The sequence below is a fragment of the Trifolium pratense genome, linkage group LG3, assembly GCF_020283565.1.
Source record: "Trifolium pratense cultivar HEN17-A07 linkage group LG3, ARS_RC_1.1, whole genome shotgun sequence".
Taxonomy (NCBI): domain Eukaryota; kingdom Viridiplantae; phylum Streptophyta; class Magnoliopsida; order Fabales; family Fabaceae; genus Trifolium; species Trifolium pratense.
The window spans coordinates 31,022,429-31,048,354 of NC_060061.1; the positions used below are offsets into that span (position 1 = coordinate 31,022,429).

Genomic DNA, 25,926 nt, shown 5'->3' on the forward strand with positions numbered 1-25,926 from the left:
TATAAAAATACTAAAAGTTTTGTCATTTAATCATTAAATATTTTTATAGTGAAAATAAGTTATACTACTTTTTAAGAAAATAAAAAGATTGAATAATTTTTATAAACAAATATGATAATTCATTGCACTATTTAAAAAAAAAAATAAAGATTCAATAATTTTTATAAATAAATATGATAATTGGAAAGATAACATTGTTTCTATGGTTTAGATTTAAGTTTAAGTGGATTTTTAGGTGCCTGGAAATGAATATATGTTAGAAAATGACATTGGAAAGATACTGGAGGGAGCATTGTCTATTGTTGCTAATGATCGGCTAAAGGTAATATTTCATTCCCGTCGTGGATTAAATGATGCATCTTTTTTATTAGCTTTTTTCCCCCTGGAAACTTGATCATTTCTGTTAAAGTAGTTAAGCTTTGTGTTTCTCATGCATGTTAGATATGCTAATAATGCAGATTGATCAAGTTGTGCTGCGCCAAGGTCTTGTTCATCCGATCACCTGTGTTCCACATCATATAGCGCTAGAAACAGACCTTCTGAGAAGTAATCTCCTATATATAATTTTGGATGGTATAATTCACATCAACTAAGTTCTATTATCTATGATGATCCCTGTTTCTGGAAAAAGGAAACCTGAGGCTGACTTGTTCACTCAATCAAGAGTTGGTGTTTCTCGAATATACAAGCTTATCGAGGGAACCGGATATCAAGGAACAACTTTATGTCCTCAAATGTGCGAAAATTTGATACTACAAGATTGACCAAGTTTGTAATAGCTTTCTTAACGTAAGTCTTATTTGTCATTATTCATTGTTATAATCATGTGAGTTTTTATTTCGGTGATTCACTCCTGTAAGTGTTTACGTGACCGTTTTATTGGTTTCTTTTCACAGGTACTGCACAGAGGTCCTTGCCTTGCTTCCATTTGTTGCACCTGATGAACCACTTTATTTAATCTATGCTATCAATCCAGTAGTTCAGGTTAGGGCTGGTCCACTGGAGGCGAACTTCAAATCCTGGATTTCAAGCATGTTACAAAGTGAGGGTGACGGTAGACCTCATGGGAATGGAATGTATCAACAGGCGTCAAATGAACCTATTCATACAACCCAAGTCCAGTCAATGGACTTAAATGGCACATTTTAGAAAAATGTAGATGTTCAGCCCTACCTCAATGATACGATATCAGTGGATTTAAATGGAACAAATCACCAATTGCCAGATTAGCCTTTATCGCATAATGGTAGATCAAAAGTAAAGCTACATGCTGCAGGTTTTGCAGATTCCTTTACCCTCTCAAAATATGATCTGGAGAAAGTTCAGGTATTTTGGAGCTCACTGTCGTTATTTTTGTCAATTATGTTGATTTGTTTGTGGGAAGAAATGTGAAAATTCAATCTAATCGCCTGAACAGTAGAATATGTACATTTGAATCAATCATTAATTTAGTAATTGGATCATATGATCACATTCATTTTGTTCCCGATGCTTATGCAGGCTGACTATTTATCTGCGATTGCATTGCAACTTCTTTTAAAGCTAAAGAGACACCTAAAACTCATGTATAGTCTCGATGATGCCAGATGTAAGGTGAAACTATATAATTCACAATTATCATAACTAATTCACCTACCGGGATGAGATGCCTAACTGTCCTCTATCTTTGGGATGTTTTCCAAACGAGCCACCAAAACCTGGAGATGTTTTTTCAAGACTGAATGTTCCATTTAATATTGGTGAATCTCTGTTCAGTTTGCCTGCTTATCTGCAAGAATTAATGCAAAGAATATCAGGTATTGTAGCTTGAGTAAATTTGTTTTCTTTCGTATACACCGAACTTTTGGCACGTTGAGTATCTGTTTATGAGTCCGTTTAAATAAATTTCGTCTACAGCATTTATGAGGGATTTTTATTAAAAAACTCTTTTGATATTACTTTTATTTTAAACGGTATCTCTTAAAACATGAAATTAGTTTATGTATCTTGATTTTTTTGTAAGTTTTCTATATACACATTTGGGAATTTATTAGTTTTTTCTTCTTTAAGTAATGAACTATCAACATGAATATATTTTGATTGAGAAAATTTATTAACCTTTTCTATCCTAAACAAAGAACCTTGAGCATAATTTAATTGCGAAGCTCCTAATTTCAATTGAGCCTATATCTCATTGTTGCACCAGGAGTTTAAGAATGCAATGCATTGAAGGACACAGTGGATTATTCACTCTACACAGCAGATATAAAACGGAAGCGACAAACACTCCGAAATGTTCGGAAATCTGGACTGATGGTAGTTATTAATCCAATTAAAATTTGTTATTTTCAGCTTCAACTGGCAATAGTCCTCGTAGTTATATTTTATTTGCCTGATGGATTTTGATTGGACACATATGATTGGTGCATCGAACCAAATGTGATGTACTTGAGTCATAACCAATCAGAAAAATAAAATGTGTTAGTATACAATAATAATTTATGCTTAGAATGATATTATAGTGCAAAAATTGACGAATGCTTACTTAGCACAACTTTCTGATTGAGCTTGGCAGCCGAAAGAACATGTCGGGCAGGGAACAATATTCTTACTATTGAAAGCTGAAAGGGAGACACAACATTTTGGAGTGTTCTGTGCTAGAAATCGTGAATATGTGTAGAACTAGAAAACACTCAACGTCACTGCAACATATCAGATAATTTCAAGGTCTAAGTAAATTAGCTTATATGAAGTAGAATTTGAGACCAAAAAGACCTAATCACTAAGACCAGTTTTAAATTCGATCATAAAAAATAATAAAACTATTACTATGGTATTAGATTTTGTTACTAACAAAACTAGTATAACTTACCCGTGCAATTGCACGGGTTAATGTTCAATGAAAAATATAAATTATTAAAATTTTAATATTTTGTGATTTTTTAATTATCTATAATTTTTTTTATTTAATGTAATTTATTTAGATATGAAAAATAATATAAATTTTACATATTTTAAAGGGGAGGGTGTATATTAATCTTCCACTCCCCGTTCCCAACTCGCATGTTATTTTTTCTCTCATAGACATCTGCATCAGTTTCTGACTTTCTGTAAGGATCTTATCAACATATTAAAAAAATTGAATAAATAAATTTATTCTTCGTCTTTAAATATGCTCTTTAGATCCAATAGAAAAAACATATAGGCCATAGAGATGAGAAATGATAAAAAACTAAATAAGAGAAAAGAATATGTAAAAAAAATAATTCACAAATTGGTTGAAAAACAATCCTAGATGAGGGTGATGAGGAAAAAGAGATGAAAGAAAGCTGAGAGCAAAAATATTTTTAGTCAATTTTGGCAATATTTCTAAAATTTTGTTTTATCATCAAATCATATTCCTTGAGTGTAGCTATCTTATATACCAAAGTTTGACATAATATTTTTGGTGCAATAATTAATTCGTAATTAACACACGATTAATATAAAGACTTCTATAGAAAGCTAGAAATTAATATACAAACTTCTTGAGAAAGTCAAATCTCATAAAATTAAATATGAAAATTTCAATAAATTAATGATAGTATTGCAAGACCAAAAATAAATTAATGTATTTAAATAAAAATAAACAAATTGATGAAGAGAAAGTTTCATTTTTGTTTAGTACCAAATTGTAAAAAAAAAAGTAAACTAATTCAAAGTCCAATGAATTTTTTTTAATTAACCTAATTTTAATACCTAAAACTATGCATCATTAAACATAATTATTTGGATTTTATTTTAATATTTTTAACTATACAAATAACTAATTCAAAGTCCACTGATTGTAAAAAAAAAAAACTATACAAATAACTAATATGAATTCAAAAACTAAAATAATACGTAAGAAAACTACATAGTGAGGTACATATAAAATTTCATATATAAATAATGATGTACATAACACTAGTGAAAAAATACATCATTTGATCACTCTGTTGATTCATTCATTAAGAGAATACATCATTGATATTTCAAGTTGTATCCAACTCATAATTATTGATAAAGCAAGATAAGAAAAAAAGAGACTCCAAGTTTGATCTCAATTCAATCCATTTTGTCAGAATGTGATGCATTTCTTATTGTCTTTCAATGATTTCTGTGTCACAAATAATAAATTGGATTAATAAATAAAAATAAAAATATAAAGACCAAAAGAAAATAATCTAAATAGTAAAAAAAAACAATATAAGAAAAATCGAACAAAGAAAAAATAATAAAGAAATTTTTAAAAAGTGACAATAGACAAAAAAAAATTGTGAGTATTGAGAGAGATGAAATCTATAACAATATATAAAGGGGATAGGGGAGTTTGGGTTGACTTTTTCTTTGGTCTATTTTGTCCTTCACTATCATTTGAAATAACACATATAACACCCTTGATTTTTTTAGTAGCAACAAAAAAATTTGATTAACAAACTCACAATAACATAATACATATATTTTTTGCTTACATAAGTTAGACACAGACAACCTGACCCGCTAGTAAGAGAGACTGAGGATTAAAAAATTGTGAGTTTTAGTCTCCATACAAATGTCTTCATAAAAATTGAAAATATTGTTGATATTTTTCAAACGAAAAAAAAAACTCAACATCTAATGTTGTTCAAATTAATTTATAAGAATAAGAAATTTCTATATATAGTTATAATTTTTAAATTTGATTTTTGTGATTAAACCCGATTAATATATCAATAATTGTCTTTCTGATTTTGATTTTTGTGATTTAAACCTGATTAATATAGTAATGGTTGCCTTTTTAAATTAACCAAAGGTCAAATAAATAAAATTAGAGAAATGTTCTAATAAGTCGCCACATAGGAGATTAGTAAATAGTAGAGTGACACCTAATCAAGTGATCAAATAGAGAATGACACATAAGAAAAGTACTATGAGAGAGAAACTCTCAAACATATAAATAATAGATAACAAACATTAGCTACAACTAATGAAATAAATTTGGTTGAAGTAACACGAGGAAAGGAAAGAACTGAGGAACTTACACAATGCTTGATTAACTCGCCTTTGGTCCGGTGATCTGAATGTTAGGGGTGAGCAAAATATCCTGTCACATGGATAAAACCACTTCCAAATCCAAAACCATATCCAACTAACCGGTTATTTGCAAACAAAAATAAACCAGTCTATCACAAAATGGTTGGTTATCCAATTTTATAAGTCCAGTTTTTATTTTGGATGTCCAAATCCATGACCATAACCTAATATCCTAAAATCCTGCTGAATCACCAAAAAAATATGGAGATCTGATAAACACCCCCATCTTTCATCACCGCCATTTTCTATCAATAAATCCATAATAAAAAATAAATAAAAAACAGAAAATAAACATAAAAAAGCAAGGAAACAGAACAAATGAGGGAGGACAAAGAAGCGCTCGTCGCCGCCGCGAGTCCGGCCAACCACCACACTGCCACTGCAATCTCCGACCAATCTCGCCACCGCCGAATCCGGGCACTCTCTCCCTCACAAGTTTTCAGAGGAGCACCACAAGTTTTTAGAGGAGCACCACTTAAAGTGTTTGTGAGGAAATGTTTCAATATGAAAAATTAATGGCTTTGTGTTCTTATTTTATATGAAATATATCGTACTATTTGTGCAGGAGATCGGATTTGAACCCGGGACACTCCACTTATTCACCTTTAAGGTGGATTTTTTAGCCACTAGGCAAAAAAAAATACGGCTAATTTAATATGATTAAGAATTGTTATTCTCATCCACACAACTATTTATCGTATTAGCATGATATATATATATATATATATATATATATATATATATATATATATATATATATATATATATATATATATATATATATATGGGGGCTGCTAATTTAGACCCAGTTGGGTCTAAATTAGCAAGGTGCACCTTTTGAGTTGGACAAAAATACCCATTTTTTAATTTTTTGGAAGAATAGAGCAACAGGGGCATTTCTGTAATTTTATGCAACAGTACACGCGCCCCCACTTCTTTTTCCCCCCCCCAGGACACGTGTCACGCGATTATTGGAGAAAAATCACGCGCGTGCATCACACGCGCCGACAGGCGCGCGTGGCTGAAGCCTGACGCGGAGAGAGAAAGCCTTTTTGAAAAGGCAAGGCCACGTGTCACTCTTTCATTGGCTGCGTTTATTTTTTTTCATTTTATGCTTTAAACTCGATTATTTCGTCGTAAATTAATTTTTTATTTTTTAATTTTTATACCAAAATTCATAATTTTTTTTTCTCTACAAATAGAGACTTGGTTCGTTTGATTTGGACACCGAAAAAAAAACGTGATTTTTCACTACTTTAAACTCGATTATTTCGTCGTAAATTAATTTTTTATTTTTTATTTTTTATACCAAAATTCATAATTTTTTTTTCTCTACAAATAGAGACTTGGTTCGTTTGATTTGGACACAGAAAAAAAAAACCCAATTTTTCACTACCTTAATCTCATCAAATAACTAATAATCAACTTACTGAAACCATCCTACCAGGAAAATGGTTTCAGATTACAACTCTCTGAAACCATTGTACCAGATAAATGGTTTCAGAAGCAAACACAATTAATAAATTACTCACTGAAACCATTCTACCAGTAAAATGGTTTCAGAATACAACTATGTGCAACCATTCTACAAGCTAAATGGTTTCAGAAGCAAATAACTAATAATCAACTTACTGAAACCATTCTACCAGCAAAATGGTTTCAGATTACAACTCTCTGAAACCATTGTACCAGATAAATGGTTTCAGAAGCAAACACAATTAATAAATTACTCACTGAAACCATTCTACCAGTAAAATGGTTTCAGAATACAACTATGTGCAACCATTCTACAAGCTAAATGGTTTCAGAAGCAAATAACTAATAATCAACTCACTGAAACCATTCTACCAGCAAAATGGTTTCAGATTACAACTCTCTGAAACCATTGTACCAGATAAATGGTTTCAGAAGCAAACACAATTAATAAATTACTCACTGAAACCATTCTACCAGTAAAATGGTTTCAGAATACAACTATGTGCAACCATTCTACAAGCTAAATGGTTTCAGAAGCAAATAACTAGTAATCAACTTACTGAAACCATTCTACCAGCAAAATGGTTTCAGATTACAACTCTCTGAAACCATTCTACCATATAAATGGTTTCAGAAGGATTTCGGTGTCCAAATCAAACGAACCAAGTCTCTATTTGTAGGAAAAAAAAAATTATGAATTTTGGTATAAAAAATAAAAAATAAAAAATTAATTTACGACGAAATAATCGAGTTTAAAGTAGTGAAAAATCGCGTTTTTTTTTCTGTGTCCAAATCAAACGAACCAAGTCTCTATTTGTAGAGAAAAAAAAATTATGAATTTTGGTATAAAAAATAAAAAATAAAAAATTAATTTACGACGAAATAATCGAGTTTAAAGTAGTGAAAAATCGCGTTTTTTTTTCGGTGTCCAAATCAAACGAACCAAGTCTCTATTTGTAGAGAAAAAAAAATTATGAATTTTGGTATAAAAATTAAAAAATAAAAAATTAATTTACGACGAAATAATCGAGTTTAAAGCATAAAATGGAAAAAATCAGGCAGACCCAGTCATATGCTGACACGTGGCTGCCTTTTTCAAAAGTAAAATTTTCTCTCTACAGCTTATAATCTAGTGTGGCGCAGACAGGATGGTAGGATGATCTGGGCTGTCTGATCAATCAGACAGCCTTAATGAGATCACATCTTGGCTGTCTGATGGAAATCAACGGTCTGTAACCATGGTCCTTCCGTACGCGCGCGACACTGGATCCACGTCTATTAATTTTTAAGAAGGTGGGGGCGCGTGTCATTATTTTTTTTTTATGTAAAATTACAGAAATGTCCCTGTTGCTCTATTCTTTCAAAAATTAAAAGAATGGGTATTTTGGTCCAACTCAAAAGGTGCACCTTGCTAACTTAGACCTAACTAGGGTCTAAGTTAGAAAACCCCTATATATATATATATATATATATATATATATTTATATAGATAGATAGATAGATAGATAGATAGATAGATGGATCAAATTACACTGGTGTAACATTTGAGTAATGTTACACCGCTCAATAACGCTTTAACGAATACAAATTTTACAAAATCCACCGTTTGATTGAAAGTTTATATCGTATATAGATCATCTATGTTAAGTTTTATAAAAATCTAAAATCGTTTGATATATTTTTGAGATAGGTCAAGATTAACGGTATTCAATAAAAACACATAAATCATTAATCTTCATCGGTCTCAATATCCGATAATTAGTTTTAATCTGAACCATCTATTTTAATCTAATGGTTGATAAATATTCTCATTATTCTCATATATACATACCACTCTCATATGATATGCCCCCATATATATATATTTTGAATTTCGTGATATTAAGACAAATTTCACGGATACTATTTGTCGGATATTTATTGTACGAAATTACTACAAGACGGTGTTTCCCGTGCGTTAGCACGGACACTAAAACTAGTGTGATACATAACGAAGAGGACAACCATCTTAGACCCACAAAATAAGTTTACAATTGGAGCTCAAAATAATTTTTTTCAGGTGCATTAAACTCAAGAAAGATATAATAAAATTCTTATTAATTTTTTCTCCAGCTTCTTATTCTCTCTTTTTTGGTTGGTTTTGCAGGCATATTTTTAGGCTTAAATAATCCGAGGTTGATTGACTGAGCTTTGTCGCGTTGACGAACACGATTTAAGTTCTATTATTCTATTCGTTGTGTTTCATTATTTTATCATATAATATTAACGTAAATTGTTATCCAAATATTTTAATTGCATATCAAATTCTCTTAACTATGTCGGAAGTTATTGCATTGCAAAAAGAAGATATGATCTAAAATAGGATAAGCATATTGATATAACCATAATTATTAGTAACTTTGAACCTACAAGTGCTCGTGAGAATTGTTTGTACATGTATTTGAATATTAAATAAAAAATTTAATGTTTATTGAAAATTCAATTTTTTTATTCTTCTTATTAGTTTGAGCCCAAAATATAAGTTGTCTCTAGAATACCAAAATCTTAAAAACACCCTGGTAAAAGGGTAGGAAATGTTGGTTACCGTGTCACAGTTGAAGGTGTTATTGTTGCAACTAGAGACTGATACATGGGAAGGCAACAAGGTTGTACGGTATATGGTAGATAAGTGTATGATAGATAGATAGATAATATGAAGATTGAGACAATGGTGGTGGTGGTTGGAGAAGAGAGAGACACGGACGACAAGACAAATTAAAGAATGAGACATTTTGAAGGTAACAAATTAATAAAAAATAAATCATATTTTTTAAAAAGATCAATTTCAATAATTAAGCTAAGTTTTTTTTAAAATATTTTTTACTCGAAAGTTATTTTTTTATCTTTATTCTAAAAAATATAAAAAATGGGATTCTTAATTAAGAAAAAGAAATACTAATTGTGTAAAAAAAAAATACAAAAATTAAACAGGTGGACTCAAACCCCCAATCTCTCTGTTTTTTTTTTTTGGGCAGGTGTTTGATGTGCATGGAGACATCACAACCTTATGTGCCTGACCAACGAGACATGAACCTTAAGCCGACTCTCCTATAACATCACGTTTATGGTTGAGACTTTCAAAAATTGTTTCTCTTCCGCTCCTAATGACGACTTAGTGGATAGATTTATCAAGTGGAACCACAACTTCTCCCATACAATTCTTAATATCGACGGAAGTTGTCTCGGATCTCCAATTAGATCTAGTGGGGTCATTAGAAACACTTTTAATTACTATATTGCAGGGTTATCTGGCTTCATTTAAGAGTCTTATGACATTTTGTATGCATAAATGTATGCTATCAAAAAGAGAAATGGATACTTAATTGACAAGCTTAATTTAAAATGCAAGTTTGCATATGTAATCAGTTTGAACATGGATACTTATATTAGAATCTGATAATTGTCAGACTTAATTTAAATTAGCTATATAAAATCAATTTTCATGTAACTGTCCAATGGTAAATTATACTATAAGTGATAATTGAACCATAGTTAAAACTCCAATCTTTATACATTACATTGAACCATGATAAACAGAGTTACAAAGGAGGCAAAACTCCAATCCAATCCTTGTACATTATGTCAAAAAAAAAAAAACCAAAATTATAAATCTATTCTAGAGGAAAGTGTTACAACTCGACAAAGGTAAAAGAAACAACATCGTCACAGATAACTTCGATGTTATACCGGGATGTCTTCCAACCAGCAATTATCATTCGAAGTTCTCCGACCGCCGTGATTGTCAAGCCGAAACTTCCATTAGTATGAGCTTGACTCAAATCATCACAGACGGATGGTGGAAGAATCACACCATTCCCACTTAACAAATAAGAAAAGGTGGACCACTTGTGAAGGTGGTTCACCGTAGCATTGGCCCTAAAATGGGTCTAGTACATATAGAAGAAGGAATATGAGAAATTTTAGAGAGGAATTAAGCAATCACCAATTTCTTGCATCACACTATGCTCACATGTTTGTTATATAATGGTAGAGAAGAGGGACAATGTTGTAATTTCGTCTCTGTTGCTTTCAATTCATTATTAGTAATTTTTGTTTTTGATTACTTTATAACATTATAATTAGATGGACAAAACTTAAGTACAGTTCAATAAGTCCTGTTTAAACTGTTCCCAATAAAAACATTACACGTGGAAAATTTAATTCACTTCCCGTAGTAATGGTTGTATGTGATCTCTCCCACTACTTTTACACCCACCACTTTTCTTCTACTAACCTGTCTCGGTGCTTTTGATCCAAGGTTTTTAATTTTCGTCGCTATAGATTTTGAAGGCACCACACCACCTAACTATCTAAGACTGTTAAAGGATGCTTCAAGTCACTTTTCCATGACTATAAAGCCACCGATCCTCTATGATTCATTTACAAACACTTTTCCATGACTGGACCATTAACCACCATGAAACAGACATACACCCAAATCAAATATAACCGTCAATTCCTCCGGCCACCATGAATAGTCCAAATCTTTTTCTATTTCTGTCAAATTCGTTGAAGGATTATTGTCTCCTCTCAATTGCGCCGCTGCAGTCCAACCACAAATTTGTATTACGCCGTTATTCATTAATTGGTCTTGGCATTGTTAAGTTGTTGATCTGGTACGGCAAGTAGTATGTGATATTATGAACCTGTCCACGTGTTACTTTTTTAGTGGGGAACAGTTGGAACAGGATACAAGGAACTGTATCCAAGTTTTGTCCTAATTAGATTGTTGAAAAATTAATGTTTCTAATGTCACATTTTTGGTATATCATTATTGGTACCTAATTGTTGTATAGTGGATTAGAATTCTTGACCAGATGCATGTTGTTGCTATAAATAGTGGTAACATTACTTTGCTTGTGTGAAGTAATATCTATATATAAACGAGTATACTTTATTTTATCCATTATATTGTTTTGAAAATGGCTAATATTATTGACTTGAAATAGTGGACTAGCACAAGATCAATGCTAACACACCACAGAGTACAGAGGGAAAAAAGAAAGAGGGGGAAACATATAAACAACTAGGCCTAATACAAGAATACAGTAATGTCTTAAGCCTACCCCCAACCACCATACAAACAGCACAAGAACAGCAGCAGAACAAGGCAATGCTGCAAAAAACTGCAAATTAGCGCGCCATACACAACTTCGGCAGTTCGGCTCCATTTGCCATTCATAAAGAAGAGAATGAGCAATCTTTGGCTGACAAAGCCACCACTTCCAAGAGAGAACTTTAATTTCCTCTATCACCTCGTCGTCATCGTCTCTATCCCCATTAATTTTTCCCATTTTATCCCTTTCATTATTTGACTTTACCCTTACAATTTTTTTTTCTTCATAACAATAGAATAACAACTTGAGTGATATAATCACCAATATTCTTTGCCACACCACCAAGCTCAAATTCATCAGACCTCTCATTGGCATGAAATGTTCAACCCTTTAGCAGAAAAGTATTCTTCTATCAGAATGAGAGAGATCTCCAATTGAGGAAGAGAGGAACGACATTAGTGATCTCGACGGTGTCGTTGGAGATGCGACCGATCAAGACGCCGTTGATGGCGGATGTGGGGTGTTTGAGAGGGTGAAGAACGAATTTGATGTAAGCGTTTTGTGTAACCTAATATTTTTCCATGTCAACTAGAGTATCACCATTAAGCCCATAATTTGAAACAACAACATCAACACAAAAACAAATCAAAACCTAAACAAAAAGAATAAAATAAAATCAAAGATGCTTTTTTTTTGACAAATTCATTAAAGATTATAACCATCAGTCAGCACAAAAAACCTATTCAGAGTTTTAAAATACAACAAATTATCATAAATGATGATAATATGGAATATAATGGTTTAGCATAAACCATGTATAATGGAACTACAAAATAGTATAACTAATAAAAAATTAACACATAAGTCAAAATAACGGTTAAAATTTAATAAAAAACTATTTTAAAAAAATCATTAGTCAACCTTCTTATTGTCCATAAGAAAGCATGTCCCTTGCAAACCACAAACGAACAACTCAAATCATACGTTGAAAAGGAGATATTTGAGACGTATGATCCTACACATTATTTCAACCACAACAATTAGAAACACATTAGCTACACAAAAAGGATATTCACATACAAAATTAAAATCGCATAAACCAAAAGTGCTATACAAATACAAATACAAAATAAAAATAAAAAATCAATCATAAGTGAGATCTTTGCAGTTTGCTTATGCATCCAACTATCATATATATTGAAAATAGGTGAGTAATATGAATTTATGATACAGAAATTGTTTACCACAACAAGCTTTTATTAATCCCTTAATTTCTAGGTGAATAGTAATTACATTACATAATTAGTACATAATATCTACATTTATTATGAAAACGCTCATAGGAGAGGAAACTTGTACGAGTGCCACGTGTACAAAATTCTTTGAAAAATAGATTGCCAAATAGTAATATACATAGAAAGATTATATTTTTGACGGTGCACTATTACGTTCATAAAAATTTGGAAGGTGAGTCTTGACGAGAAAAAAAAATCTAGAAGGTGAGTTACTTTTTTTTGAGGTAGGAATGAGAGTCATTAAACATTCAAAAATAGGAAGTGTATATTAGACGATTAGATGATTTAATTATCTAATTTAATAAAAATAAAATAATTTATTTACTGTAAATAATAATTTCGTTTGTCAAATAAAATTTCATTAACCATGTCCCGTGAACTTAGCTCAGTTGATAGAGACATCACATTATATGTGCAGAAGTCAAGGTTCGAACTTCGGACATTCCAGTTATTCACATTTAAGGTGGATTTTTTAGCCACTAGGATACTTGACCCAAAAAAATTCCATTAACCACTAATATGCAAACCAATTAGGTTCATGATTCTCTCAAACTTATAAATATTTAACTTTCATTTTCTAAATAAAGTTAGATAAAACTCACCTCTCACTTAAAAAAACATATATATACCACTATACACAGATCAATTAGTTCGTTGCCTTTATTCAGGCCATTTTCAGTCTCATGATTCAGAAGCTCTAGACAACATTTTCTAGATTGTAGTAATTGAACAAACAAACCCACCAAAACTAGCAAAAGAAAATGGTTTTCCTCAACCATTTCAGAAGGAATCACATCATAAACTATATAGCCACTATTGTTGGTAATTTTTATTATATAAATTAGAGCAAACATTATATAAAAGTAATCACTTTGCTTTCTCATTTTTTACTTTAGTGGTCCAAAAGGAATGGACTTGTATATGTCAATATGATCCATACACTACTTATTAGAATTGATAGAATTATTGTAAAAAACACAAAGGACTAAAAGAAAAGTATTAGAAGAAAACATGAACAAAAGAAACCATAATATATAATATTTGTGAGTATTTAACATAATCATTAACATGGCCATTGGTAAACTTTACTTTTATTATCTTTGGAACTGTGTTCAATCTCTTCTTCCTCATTTTGCCATTAGAAAAGTATTATTATACTAATAAAATGGAAAAAGACAGTATTTGAAATTGAGAAAATGAAAATAATTAAGTAATAAAATACGCAGAAAGGACAAGGTCATGGTAGAACGAAAAAAAAAAATGCTACACTGAATCCGCCCTTGTATACAACCTCATATCCTAATGTAAATGTAAACTTCAAATTAATAGAATAATCTTATCAATCATATGATGACAAGTTGACAACCTCATATCCTCCTTGGTCAAAGGTTTAATCATAGATTTTGTAAAATGTTACTCTAAAAAATAAAATTCGTAAATTAGTACAATCTTTCATTTGAATTAATTTTTGGTGAATAAGAAATTTGATGAGTTGGATCGTTGAGGCTCATCACGAGTCAATGCATTCTTCAAAATTCAAAAATTACTAGCATGGGCTTGAACTTACATCTTTGTAACATGAATTTACTCCTTATCAATTAGACCAACATCCATCGACTTCATTTGAATTAATTTATATATGAAAGAGGATTGCCCTTTGTTCATAATTGTTTCATATCATCACGTAATATACATGCATGTTGTTTGCCCTATATCATTTTTTGTTTGAGATACTAAACATTGTCCAAAAATATAAACTCTGTCAAAATAAAATACTCTATATATAACATTTCCACTCTTCTCTTAACTAGTCTTTATTTGAATTGTTTTCAAAATTAGTTTTGAATTGAATGATTTTCATAAATAAATTTTGATTTGAAATGCATGTCAAGTCGTGATTTTTAAATGAACTCCAATATTTCTTGATTTTTGTATGAATCATACTTAAAATCATGTTTTAATTATGATATTCAGGAACATACCATATGATTTTGATAAATTGAAATGCATTTCAAGTCATGTTTTTGAAATGTATTCCAAGTTTGTTATCATTGAGTATTGAAGAAACTATTAGCATAGCATATATATATATATATATATATATATATATATATATATATATATATATATATATATATATATATATATATATATATAGGGGAGGAATCAAATTACACCGGTGTAACATTTGAGTAATGTTACACCGCTTAATAACGCTTTAACGAATACAAATTTTATAAAATCCACCGTTGGACTGAAAGCTTATATCGTATAGATCATCCATGTTGAATTTTACAAAAATCTAAAATCGTTTGATATATTATTGAGATTGATGAAGATCAATGGTTTATGTGTTTTTATTGAATACCGTTAATCTTGATCTATCTCAAAAACATGTCAAACAATTTTAGATTTTTATACAATTCAACATGGATGATCTATACGATATAAGCTTTCAATCCAACGGTGAATTTTGTAAAATTTGTATTCGTTAAAGCGTTATTGAGCGGTGTAACATTACTCAAATGTTACACCGGTGTAATTTGATCCCTCCCCATATATATATATTCTACCATCGCAAGCACACAACTCTCACACACACTCCTCAAAGCTAAAGATGGCTGATCTGAAAGGGACCACACAAAGACACATCCGGTCCAAAAATAAAATTTTTCTCTTGTACCTCATCAAAAAGGTTCTATAAGGTAACGGGTTGCAAGTAGATATACTTAAACTCCAAATTTTTAGCCTACTTTCCCAAAAATATGCTACCTTTACCTAAGTCACGTTACAACCCATAAAGACCTGTTATAATGCGTATTTGTTCAAACTTTGCCTCACTACAAGGATTCCCGGGTAAGGGAGGTGGATCACTAGGATCGCTTAAGTACCAAACCTTGCCTAGCCAGAATCTCAGTAGATCAAAATTTGCAATAACATATTTTATAAATTTTTAATTTTTTTTTTCGATATAAATATTTTTTTATATATACTAATATAGATACAAAATTTAAATAGGTCACAATAAAATAAAACTAAATCTACAAATAATATATACAAGAATTTTTTTTGGGATTTTAATTTTTTTAGATTTTTTTTTCGAAATATTTACAATTCATAAACTACGCTAGTTACTTTGTAAACACAATCCCCGGCAAACGAAGAAAAATGGAAAAAGCAGTAACCTTGACACAATCCCTGTTTCTGAAACCAGTGATTAGGGGGTAGTTTAGCTCCTGTTTCTGAAACCAGTGATTAGGGGGTAGTTTAGCTCTTTATTTCGGTGGTGCTATTGTATTTTAGAACCTATGATTTTTTCCATTGGGTTTTGTTAGCATTTTGGTTAAGTACCACTTGTGCTTCAAACCAATAGTGGGTTTAGTACTACTCGTACTCGTTCTCGCTTTGAGAACTTGATATAGTATAAAATATACTTTTACCGCTCAAAAAATAGAAAATATTGCGTACCTCATTACTTAATATTGTTGCTTTTTATACATGACTTTTTTTCTATTGTTTACAAACATAACCATAATGGGACTAATTGTGCGATTATTTGTTTGATAAGCGTTCGATTTAGTTGCCGGCTGGTTACGTAATTCACATGGTTAGAAAGAATTTTGAGGTCTCTGCAACAGTATTAAATCCATATTTAGTATTTTAAATCACTTGTTACTTACTTGTGATAAAAAAATATCAAAGAACATGGAAACTTATTGTATGACACTGAATGTTGGACAGTAAAGAGCTAAATAACTGAATGTTGTAGAGATCAAAATGTCACCATGGATGAGTGGTCATAGAATACAATGACCAGGAATCACGAAATACTGCATCGTATATTCGTCTAATGTTAGACTAGCTTCTGCATAGTAGCATCACAAAAATGTAATTCAAAATGGGAATATCCAATTCACAAATGAATGAAGATCCTGTTGGAGTCCCTTCAACATTATCAACTTCAGAAGTGTAAAGACCCTTTCACCCAAACAAATTCAACGGTTCATATTTCACTTGCTGTTAATTGCGTTGTGTGAGCCCTGAGAGAATTAGTTCTTTGGTGCTTTGAAAATGAAACGAAAGGAAAATCGGGGATTTCAAGTTTGGCAGTTTGGACTTAAATGTTGTTACACCAGTAAAAATGGAACTTCCTCATACAATTTGGATTTGACATACAACAATGCAGTAGATGTCAGCTTTGAAAGATTATTACTATAAAACATGTCCACTCATTTGATGGTTTTTAAGATCACATTGAAAATACAATTTCATTAAAAACTAAAGTCACACAATAGCCCCTCCCTTAAAGGAAATCAAGAGGAACTGATTTTCTGTGATTCCAAGTACATATATATATATATCATCATCTGGTTTTGCTATTTGTAGGAAGGAGCTGCAGTAACAACTTCAGTTGTGAAGTCATCAATCAAGATCACACCATGCCGAGCCGAGTACTTAAACAAATTCACATTATCTTTGTCTCTTTTCAGGTAGTCTTGAGAGATCAGGTCTTCAAGTCGCTTCTTGATTTCCTTGACATCAGGCTTTGCAACACATTATTCCATATCAACAATTTTAGTTACTAAAAAGGTTTAGCCTCCAAAACATCACCAGGATAATTATTATAAAATATAGATTGAAATTTGTGGTTCTTATTACATCACCAGATATAACTACTACTCTACCACACTAAATACAAAGTACAAGGAAAAAAAAAGTAAAATAGCAAAAAACTGAAAGCTGCAAACAGAGGCGGCGGAGACATCGGCTGTCTTCGGCGGCGGCGGCGGAGGAGGAGGAAGGTCAGGGAGATCTTTAGGAAGCAACAATTTAGTGATACCATAAACCACAATCGGAGACTGATCATATACTGTCCGAGTTACTATACCTTGGACATAATTGTTGCTGACTGCCACAGAGCCGTTTACCATGGCAGTGATATTGAGTTTATATTCATCATTCCCCATGATTTCTGTTCCTATCGTGGCTAGCAAATGCCATGTATTTGTAGTGTGTGGAAGGAGGGAAGGAGGGAAATAATAGCTTATCATGTGGCATTTGAGAACAAAATATTTGTTCTGAATGGGAAGGGTTTTGTAGCCAGCTGCGGAAGCATCCGCAAAGGCATGATCGTCTGGGACAAAGATTGTTAATGGGGTTTTGGAGATGGTATCAGTAATGTGGGCAGAAAGAAATTCAGAAGATGCTATTTTGAAATCTTGTTCAGATAGCAAGGTTTTGGATAGGTTAAAATATGATGATGATGATGATGATGATGATGATGATGGTGATAAGATGATGGTGATGATTATGATGATGATGATCGGTACTAATTTCAACATTGTTAGAAAAGAAAAAAGAGTGAGCTTAGAGTGACTTGGTGAAGAGTGAAGAGTGAAGAGTGAAGAGTGAAGACTACAGGTTGTTTGATGATTTGGGAATGGGAAGGAGCAATGGGTTTATTTATAAAAGCTTAGGTGAAGTTGTGACTCTAATTTTTCAAAGATACTACTCTCTGTTATTGAATCACTTGCTGCAAAAATTTAATGAGGTGGTGATCACACACACTCTATTATTATATACTGTAAATCCACTACCAACAATAAGTTAGGAGTTAATCAACATCACACGGAAATTTTACCCTACAAATGACCTGATATTCCAATTTTACCCTTTATTTATTATATATTTTTTACATTTAAACACTGTTCACCCATCACCATTGTGTTCCCGTACTAATTTCTTTTTCTCCTTTGATAATTTGACCGAACAACTTTTAATAAAATACCAGAACATTATGAAAAACAATTCCGGTATATTAAAAAAATAAAAAATAAAAAATGAATGAAGAATTGACAATTAGTAGTTCCACACCAGAGAAAAAATGACCAGATGGAAGAAACCCAAATCTCAATTTGAGTCAAAATCATCAAATCAAAATGCCAAGAAGAAACAGTCAATAGTGCAGGAACATATAATGGAGCAGAAATTCAATGAAGATAAATAGTAGAGAAGTTACCTGTGCAATTGAAGTTGCTCCTCTTCGATTATATAATATAAGAAGAAAAACTAAGTAATGATAGATTGAACCGTCAGGTCTGATCTCAGTCAGGTTGAAGCAAAGGGGTATTAGAAGCCATTACAGAGTAAAAAATTTAGGGCTGAATTCCTAGAAAACTAGAAATTATCAATTATTTCTGGAAAATTTAACCTACCAGAACAGAACAATTTTTCAAACTGTTCTGGTTTCTTTTCTTCTTTGGCTTTTTTTATTTTTACAAAATCCTAAATGTCATTTTTTATTTTTTTATAACATTTCATAAATGTTTTAATATGACACGTATGATTATCCCCGATTGTTTTTTAAATTGCAATCCAATAAATATGATAGATAATTTTATAAAAAAATAATGGAAAAATAGTGTTCTTTAGCATGTGCAGACAACTCCTCAAAAGTTTAAAAAATATTCTTTTCTTTTCAAAATTTTTTTATTTTTGTTTCATTAACCAGTGTCCCGGAGGCAACGATTAGCATGACCCAAAAAAATATATGATAGTTAAAAAATTTAATTTTTTTATGGGAGTTAAAAAATTTAATCTAGGTAAATTAATACTCAATCATAAACTATTTTTTTCTCTTTTCACCCTTCATGTTTCTTCCGGCCCTCTAAAATTCCAATTTTAACCTGATAAACAGTTTTTGGAAAACATTTTCCAAAATTTATATTTTTTTGGAATCTATTTTTCGAAATAGACTAAGTTTTTAGATCTATCTTTTATATTCCATTTCAGTGTTTCAGATTCTATTTTTCAAAAAGTTCTATTTTCGAAAACGTTTTTCAAAAATTCAAATATTTCGGAACGCATAATCCGAAATTGCTTTGGAAAACATTTTCCAAAGTGATTTTGAAAAATGTTTTCCGAAATCTTGTTATATGTGATCAGAACTACAAATTTGTCGATCTAACCTGATTTTTCATCACTATCAACCACTTTTTAGTAAGTCGAACGAACTCAATAATAAAAATAAAAATAAAAGGTTGAAATACATAAAAAGTAACATTCAATAAAAGGTATATAACCAGTTTGCTACAAAACATCATGTTTGTTTGCAAATGTACATAATCAATTACTCACATCCATCAACACAATAATATTTTGGATTATGTTTGGAGATTGATTAGTGTTAAAATTAGGATAAAAATGATTGAGGCTAATGAAAAATCAGGTTAGAACAAGAAATTTGCGGTTCTGATTACTGATAACAGGATTTCGGAAAACGTTTTCAAAAATCACTTTGGAAAATCTTTTCCGAAATAGGTAACATTTTGGAAAATAGAATTCGAAACACTGGGATGTGAATGAAAAAATATAGATATGAAAACTACATTTTAGTCTATTTTGAAAAATAGATTCTGAAAAAATATGAATTTTGGAAAACGTTTTCCGAAAAATATGAGGGCAAAATGGATATTTCAAGGGGGCCGGAAGAAACATGGGGATTTAAAGAGAAAAATTCTTCATAAACAAGTACTAAAGAACTTCTAAATACACTGATAAAAAATTTACCACTATGTCAACCAAAATATTGGATTCAAGTTATTATTAATGAACTTCATTAAAGGACGAAATATTTACAAGAACTTGAGTTTGATTCTTGTGCGAAACAATTTCTTAGTCAGACTTTACTTACCTCGAATTTAAATTCCTAAAAACAATTTCTTATGTTAAAATGGACTAATTTTAACATAAGAGAGGAAAAAAGTGTAATTCAAACTTTTTACAAGAAAAGGGAGCGTGATTTACTCATAAAGATTAAATTGTTAAATTACTTTGTAAAAAAAAAAATTGTTAAATTATTAAGGGCTTAAATGCAATTTTGCCCCCCTGTTTGGATTAAATCGGAATTTTACCCTCCCTGTTTTAAAACGCGGACTTTTACCCCCCTGTTTTATAATTTTTTGGATTTTGCCCCCCTAAAATTCTGCTTCGAGTCACAACTTCAAAGCGTTGTACACAGCTCAATTTGGATCAATAATTTACCAAACGGATATCAAAATGACGGTAATCGAGTTATCTTTCCACATAATCAAACCCCACTAAATTTGGAGTTACAAAAAGAGATTAATTACCGTTTTAGTGAAGGTATGTCCCCAAAATTCTGCACAAAATATGCTTTCGAGTCACAACTTCAAAGCTTCGCACACAACTCAATTTGGATCAATAATTCACCAAAAGAATACCAAAATGACCATAATCGTGTTAGATTTCCACAAAATCAAACCCCACTAAATTTGGAGTTACAAAGAGAGATTAATTACCGTTTTAGTGAAGGTCTGTCCAATTACTAATTTTGCATAAATCTACTTATGCCCTTCAAATTCAACATCGTCTAGCAAACACATCGTAACTCCAAATTTGACGAAATTTAAATGAAAACAAGGGTAATTTCGTTAGCTTTCCGGACATGTAAATACTATTGAAAAATGAGCTACAGGGTGAGAGACATGACAAAAATACCAGTAGTAGTTTCATACAATAATTGATTTGTACAGACCTTCACTAAAATGATAATTAATCTCTCTATGTAACTCCAAATTTAGTCGAGTTTGTTTCTGTAGAAAACTAACTCGATTTCGGTCATTTCGGTACCAGTTTGGTGAATTATGGATCCAAATGGAATTCTGTGCGAAGTTTTGAAGTTGTGACTCGAAAGCAGATTTTATGCAGAATTTTGGGGGACATACCTTCACTAAAACGGTAATTAATCTCTCTTTGTAACTCCAAATTTAGTGAGGTTTGATTCTGTGGAAAAATTACTCGATTACGGTCATTTCGGTATACGTTTGGTGAATTATTGATCCAAATTGAGTTGTGTACGACGCTTTGAAGTTGTGACTCAAAAGCAGAATTTTAGGGGGGGTAAAATCCAAAAAATTATAAAACAGATGGGTAAAAGTCCGTGTTTTAAAACAAATGGGGTAAAATTCCGATTTAATCAAAATGACGGAGTAAAACTGCATTTAAGCCATTATTAAGATTGCATTCATGCCTTAAAAAAAAATAACCTGAAACATGCACACGAACTTTTATAAAAAAAACAAAGATTAAAAATTGTATTTTTTTATTATTAAAGTCAAATCTACCGGCCTTATTTATAAACAAGGCATAAATGCAGTTTTACCCCCTCTGTTTTGAAAAATGCGGAATTTTATCCCCCTATTTTATAATTTGTTGAATTTTGCCCCCCACCAAAATTCTGCACAAAATCTGCTTCTGAGCCTCAAGTTCAAAGCTTCGCACAGAATTCAATTTGGATCAATAATTCACCAAACTGGTAACGAAACGACCGAAATCGAGTTAGTTTTACACTGAATCAAACTCCACTAAATTTAGAGTTACAGAGAGAGTTTAATTACAGTTTTAGTGGAGGTCTGTTCAAATTAATTATCGTATGAAACTACTACTGATATTTTCGTCATGCCTCTCACCCTGTAGCTCATTTTTTAATAGTATTTACATGTATAGAAAGCTAACTAAATTACCCTTGTTGTCATTTCAATTTAGTCGAATTTGGAGTCACGATGCGTTCGGCAGATGATATTGAATTTGAAGGTCCCAAGTAGATTTCTACAGCATTAGTAATTGGACAGATCTTCACTAAAACGGTAATTAATCTCTCTATGTAACTCCAAATTTAGTGGGTTTGATTATGTGTAAAGCTAACTCGATTACGGTAGTTTCGGTACCATTTTTGTGAATCATTGGTCCAAATTTAGTTCTGTGCGAAGCTTTGAACTTAAGGCTCAGAAGCAGATTTTGTGCAGAATTTTGGTGGGGGAAAAAATCCAACAAATTATAAAATAGGGGGTAAAATTCCGCATTTTAAAATAGGAGGGGTAAAATTCCGCATTTTTCAAAATAGGGGGGGTAAAACTGCATTTAAGCCTATAAACAAAAGTCAACAAAAAATTTTGGCCTTAAATATAAGCAAAAATTATCAAAATCAAGTATATTTAATTTTATTCTTCCAAAAGTACCCTCATTAATTGTTTTACTTTTTAAAATGATTGTAGAGTTCTATTACAAATTTAAGGTCATTTTATGAATTGTAATAGAAATTTTACATAAAATCAAGACAAAAAAGCAACTTCTTAATTAGTGTGCAAATTAACATATTTGCTTATAAAAGAGGTCGGAGGGAGTAGTTGTTTAAGGTATCGTTTGGCCAGACATTTTTTTTCTCTTATTTAGAGATTTATGCAAAGAACTTATGCAATAGCTTATAAAATAGCTTATGATAAATTACTTATTGTTAAATTACTTATGCAAACCAACTTATTGTTAAATTACTTATGCAACTTTAGAGATTTTGTAAAGGTAGTTTTTGATAAAATAGCTTATAAAATTATAATTTTTACTAGTGTGAACTTATTAAAAAAAATTTTTTTGAAAAAACCAAATTGAGATATATATATATAAGAACCAATAAGTCTTCTCAGCACAAGACGTGCCAAGAGAGACTAAAGTAAGTTACAACCAGAATCCAAAATAAAACCAAAAGAAACTATACAAGGCCCAAACAAAGCATAGGACTAGACCACCAACTATGACAGTTTAAAGCTAAAGTGCTACTCGTTGCTTTCAACCACATGAATGAAAAAGTCTTGATCTTGTTCAACATAAATTGTAACGAATTCGCCGAGCCTCTAAACAATCGATGGTTTCTTTCGGTCCACACAACCCACACACAAGCAAGCCATATGAGTTGCATGAAAGAATGTCGTGCTCGAAGACCACCCGCTGAACCAGTTAACTGAACAAAATGATCTGAAGGAGTCTGAGCAATCACCAAAGAAGAGCCAATCCAAGAGCTGACCAGAGACCAAAGAGCGCCAAAAGTACTGCAAGAAAGGAACAAGTGCTGAGCTGACTCAACCTCTCCGCAACCAGAAACACATAGATGAGCCTCCGAAGATAAAATCGCTCGAGTAACCAGGTTTGCTTTGGTAGGTAACCTATCCCGCAAGAGTCGCTATGCGAAGATAGAAACCTTCAAAGGAACTTGAGGGTGCAAAATAAGCCCTGCCGCTGCATCCAAAGTAACTGCAGCCGTGTGAACTTATTAAATATCATAAAATTAAATTTATATTGCATAAGCTGTTTGCATAAGCTTAAAAAAAGCTGGGCCAAACGAACCCTAAGTGTCATGTATCGTTTGTATAAGTTACTTTTAAAAAATTCTTCTATTTCATAAAAAAAAAATATTTTTTCACAAAATAAAAAAAAAATTAAAATTGAGTAATAATAAGATATTATACCAAAAAAATTATAGGCTTAAATGCAGTTTTGCCCCCCCTATTTTGCTTAACACGGAATTTTACCCCCCTGTTTTAAAATGCGGACTTTTACCCCCCCTATTTTAATTTTTGTTGGATTTTGCCCCCCCTTATCATATTAGCTTATGTGGCAGCGCTTATGTGTAATATTTTTTTCCACATCATTAATAAAAAAAATACATATGTTTCAAAAAAAAAAATACATATATTCTTTTGCAATTTTTTTTACGGTGTATCCTTTATTTTATTTTATTTTTGTTACAAATGGTGCATCTTTTAAGCCTACAAAATAGAATGAAAATCACAAATCCTAAAAGTAGAAAACCCTAAACGTAGAAACACAAACGTAGAAAAGGCAACAACTGTTCATCTTCTCATCTCTACAACCACTGTCCTTCTCTTCTCACCTTCTCAAACACAACACCTTATCACCGTGTCGTCCTCACCATTCGCCGATTCTCCTCACATCTTCGGTGAAAATACAAGACGAAAATGGAGAATAACAAAGCCCTCATTCAAGGTTCAAGTTCAATGAGGTATTTTTTTCTCTCCAATTTGTGGGATTACTTTTGATTTTGAAAGTTGTTTTTCGTAGAGTTCTGAATATTTAAAAGAAAAGTGGTCCTTCAATGTTTTTTTTTTCCATTGCCCTCCCCTCTAAACTCTCAATCAAACTGTTAGGAAGCAACTTTTTCACCATGAATGTGAGTGAGATAACTGTCAAATATAAATAAAATATGTAAACTTTTTTTAATTTTTTCAAATGATATATGGTTGGAAGACAATGGTATTTTGACTCTAGATATGAATTTCACTGTCGAAAGAATATGTTAACAATGAAGATTATAACATCAAGCGCCTGTTACTTTGCTCCCTGCCTATTGTTTTGTTCTACTATTGTTAACTTTGTTCCCTGCCTATGTGTGTGGGTGGTTGAGTTTTTAGGGGGATTTGGTTGTTGTCTTGTGTACTTATCCCTATATTTGGTTGTTGAATGCTTGTGAATGTAGGCAGAATGATGATGAGTTGGAGAATGAAGATAGTTATTATATTTCAAGTGACGAGGAAGACGACGATGATGATTGTTACATTGATGACAGTGAACAAGATGAATGTGTGGATTTGAGTGTTGTTTTTCCACCTGAAACATTTTGCTTGGTTGATACTAATGTAGATGCTATGACAACAAATACTCCCACAAATGCAGCTGATTTTCGATATGAATTTCATGAAGATTCTGATGTTTCAGCTTATGATTTTCGATATGTTTCAGCTTATCTATTAATTTTGCTGTTTGTCGATCATATAATGGAGGATTTAGCTATTAGCAGGTTTTGGTATTTTTTGTTGTTGATGAACTAGGTTTTGGTATTTACTGTAATATTGCAGAGTACTTCTAGATGTGATTCTCACTAAAATAATCTGCATTTCTTGCATTTAAAATAAGATAGGTTTTTTGAGATGTAACTATGTTAATGGTTATCCAAGATTTTACTGGTTTAATTTAAATGCAGTTTTTTGGTTTTTTTTTACTCTATTTTTTTTTTTGTGATTTTTACTATTTTTTACTTATTATTGGAGATTTACTGAATTTTTCTCTTTTTTGTTTATGCTATTTAAAGTGATTTTATTTATTTTTACTTTTTT

General features: G+C 31.4%; 1 protein-coding gene and 1 long non-coding RNA gene across 2 annotated transcripts; one reads left to right on the plus strand and one right to left on the minus strand.

Moving 5' to 3' along the window:
* Positions 1-17,194: 17,194 nt before the first annotated feature.
* Positions 17,195-19,217, minus strand: LOC123916311. The gene is made up of 2 exons (XR_006812107.1): positions 18,960-19,217; positions 17,195-17,484 (listed from the first exon to the last, which is right to left on the minus strand). It is a non-coding gene; the product is annotated as an uncharacterized LOC123916311 (long non-coding RNA).
* A 5,488-nt stretch (positions 19,218-24,705) lies between these two features.
* Positions 24,706-25,672, plus strand: LOC123917346. Its single transcript, XM_045969038.1, has 2 exons — positions 24,706-24,815; positions 25,290-25,672. The coding sequence occupies exons 1-2, from the start codon at positions 24,772-24,774 to the stop codon at positions 25,639-25,641; spliced, it is 396 nt and encodes a 131-aa protein (XP_045824994.1). The 5' UTR covers positions 24,706-24,771; the 3' UTR covers positions 25,642-25,672.
* The last annotated feature ends 254 nt before the right edge of the window (positions 25,673-25,926 follow it).